At 47.2% G+C, this 2,240-nt stretch overlaps 1 protein-coding gene across 1 annotated transcript; it reads right to left on the reverse strand.

The window, feature by feature from the left end:
• Positions 1-256: 256 nt before the first annotated feature.
• Positions 257-1,793, reverse strand: LOC105839333. Its single transcript, XM_012685579.1, has 3 exons — positions 1,496-1,793; positions 1,070-1,170; positions 257-466 (listed from the first exon to the last, which is right to left on the reverse strand). Exons 1-3 carry the CDS (start codon positions 1,791-1,793, stop codon positions 257-259), a joined length of 609 nt encoding a protein of 202 aa, XP_012541033.1.
• Between the last annotated feature and the right edge of the window lie 447 nt (positions 1,794-2,240).

Raw genomic sequence — 2,240 nt, forward strand, 5'->3', positions numbered from 1 at the left:
AAAATGCGTATATCCTGTGTAATATTCCATAGCATAAAATTAATTAACATACTCCCGGGAAAAAATACTTCTTATGTATTATTATGATCACATAAGAAGTAATCATATATGAATTTTGTCCGCATAAACTCATATATGGTTGTAGTGTAGTGTGTTTACTTCCCACAAGAGAGATTCCACCGCGTGGAGTTATTTGGTTGCCCTGAAAAAGACAGATTGTCCGACGTCTTAAGAAGGACGGTTGGTTATTATGGTCTCAGAGGCAGAGGTCTCTTCGAATAGCTACTGTGGTTTCCTCTTGCACCCTCGGGTGGATGCCCCGAGATTTCCTTTGCGGTGCACGTGGTGTCACTGAGTTTCCGGATGGAGTGTTGGGCCAAGAAACGTCGGAGTTCTTCGGTGAACTCGCTTGGACGCTGGCGTCTGCTTTAGGCCTGGAGGGTGTAGTCTGTGTCTCTACCGAACTCTGTAGGAAGCGTAGAGTCCTACTCCGTTGAATAAGAGGGAGATCCCAGGTGATGATTCTCCATTCCAGTCTGGTCGTCCCTAGGTCGAATCTTGTAGTCCTTGCTGTGTCGGGCCGAGATCGTGGCCGCTCTGATGGCCGAGCTGGCCGGAATGGCTTCCTCCGTCGAGGCAGTGTAATGCTGTCAGAGGCCCGTCGAGCGCACTCCGGCAGGAGACCCAGTTATTGAGCTCACTCTACAAAGAAGATCCAACAAGCGCGCTCCCGTAGCGAGGCCCGTCGTAATCAAAAAAAGTATGCTCGGAGAGTAGAGTTTACTCTAGAATACCCTCTTTGCTTGGGAATCTTACTTTTAGATTCATTTATCCGCGCTGCATGTGGTCCTTATATAGCGTGACCGTTGCACTTTTATTCCTGGGTGCCCCGGCCGACTGTCGGTGGCGCCGCGCACTACTCGGCTTGCGAGCGCGCGGCGTGGGCGGCGAGCGCACGGCGGTGAACGCAGCAGCGTAGGTGAAGAGGACGCAGCAGCGTAGGCGCGCTGAGTAGCGGAAGACCGCCACATGACCTCCTTGGTTGACTTTAAACCCCCTCGAAACGAACTGGTAGTTGTGATATTCGTTTACTTCTCGTTCGTGTTGGAGTTGAGCTTGGTAAAGGTATCGGTGTTGGTTTCGGCTGTTCTGTTGTCACTTCCTCTGGTGCTAAAATGTAGGCAAATATTAGCCTGTCAATCGAGACATTGACCACACGTCCGTTAATGCGAAGTTTATGTTTTTTCTCCTTTGTTAAGGATGTAGTATGGGCCGTCGTAAGTTGGCTGTAAGGTTGCTCTTGTCACGTCGTGCCTCAGAAAAACTTTTTGTGCCGTACTCAAATCTTTGTGTACGAAGATAGCCTTTTCTTCGTGTTTCCATAGTTTTGGCTGTAGGCTCCTCATTATTTTCCCGAGCTGAGCTGCGAAATCTTCTGTGTTGCTTGGTGTACTTGCTTCTCCCAGAAATTGTCATAGAAGACGTATCGATTCACCAAAAACCATCTCCGCTGGGGTGGCTTGTAAATCTTTTTTCCATGAAGCCCTCAAACCCATAAGAACTACTGAAAGGATGTCTGCCCACTCTTTCGTCTGGTGACTCTTAATTGACGCTTTTAGCTGGCGATGAAACCTCTCTATCATGCCATTTGCTGCTGAGTAATACGCTGTTGTCCGTATATGTACTGACCCAGTTAGTTTTGTTAGTTTTTTGAACAAATCTAATTCAAACTGTCGACCTTGATCTGTTGTTATTCGCGCTGAAGTTCCAAATCTTGCTATCCAGTTTATCATCCAGTTGTCTCGTTTCTGTCGAAATATCCGGTACAAGGTATTGCTTCTGGCAATTTTGTGAACCTAGTAATGATCGTCAGGCAATATTTATATCCCATCGATGCTGGCATTGGTCCGACGATGTCCATGTGTATATGTTCAAATCTCCTGGTGGGATTTGCAAAGTTTCCCGTTGGTAAGATTGTGTGCTTATACACCTTTGGCTTTTGACATGGGATGCAAGTTTGTGCCCATTTACAGCAATCTTGTTGCATGTTTGGCGACACGTATCTGTCTTTAATTAACTTTATGGTAGCCTTTATGCCAGGATGTGGCAGACCGTGCAGGGCTCTGAATACCTGCTGTCTAAATGGTTCTGTGACGTATGGGCGCTTAATCGGCGTTGTGGTGTCGCACTGTATCGTCGTTGTAGAGCCTGGTATTTCTCCAGCTTTAACGAATACTGAG

The sequence above is a fragment of the Monomorium pharaonis genome, chromosome 3 (genome assembly GCF_013373865.1).
Source record: "Monomorium pharaonis isolate MP-MQ-018 chromosome 3, ASM1337386v2, whole genome shotgun sequence".
Lineage (NCBI taxonomy): Eukaryota > Metazoa > Arthropoda > Insecta > Hymenoptera > Formicidae > Monomorium > Monomorium pharaonis.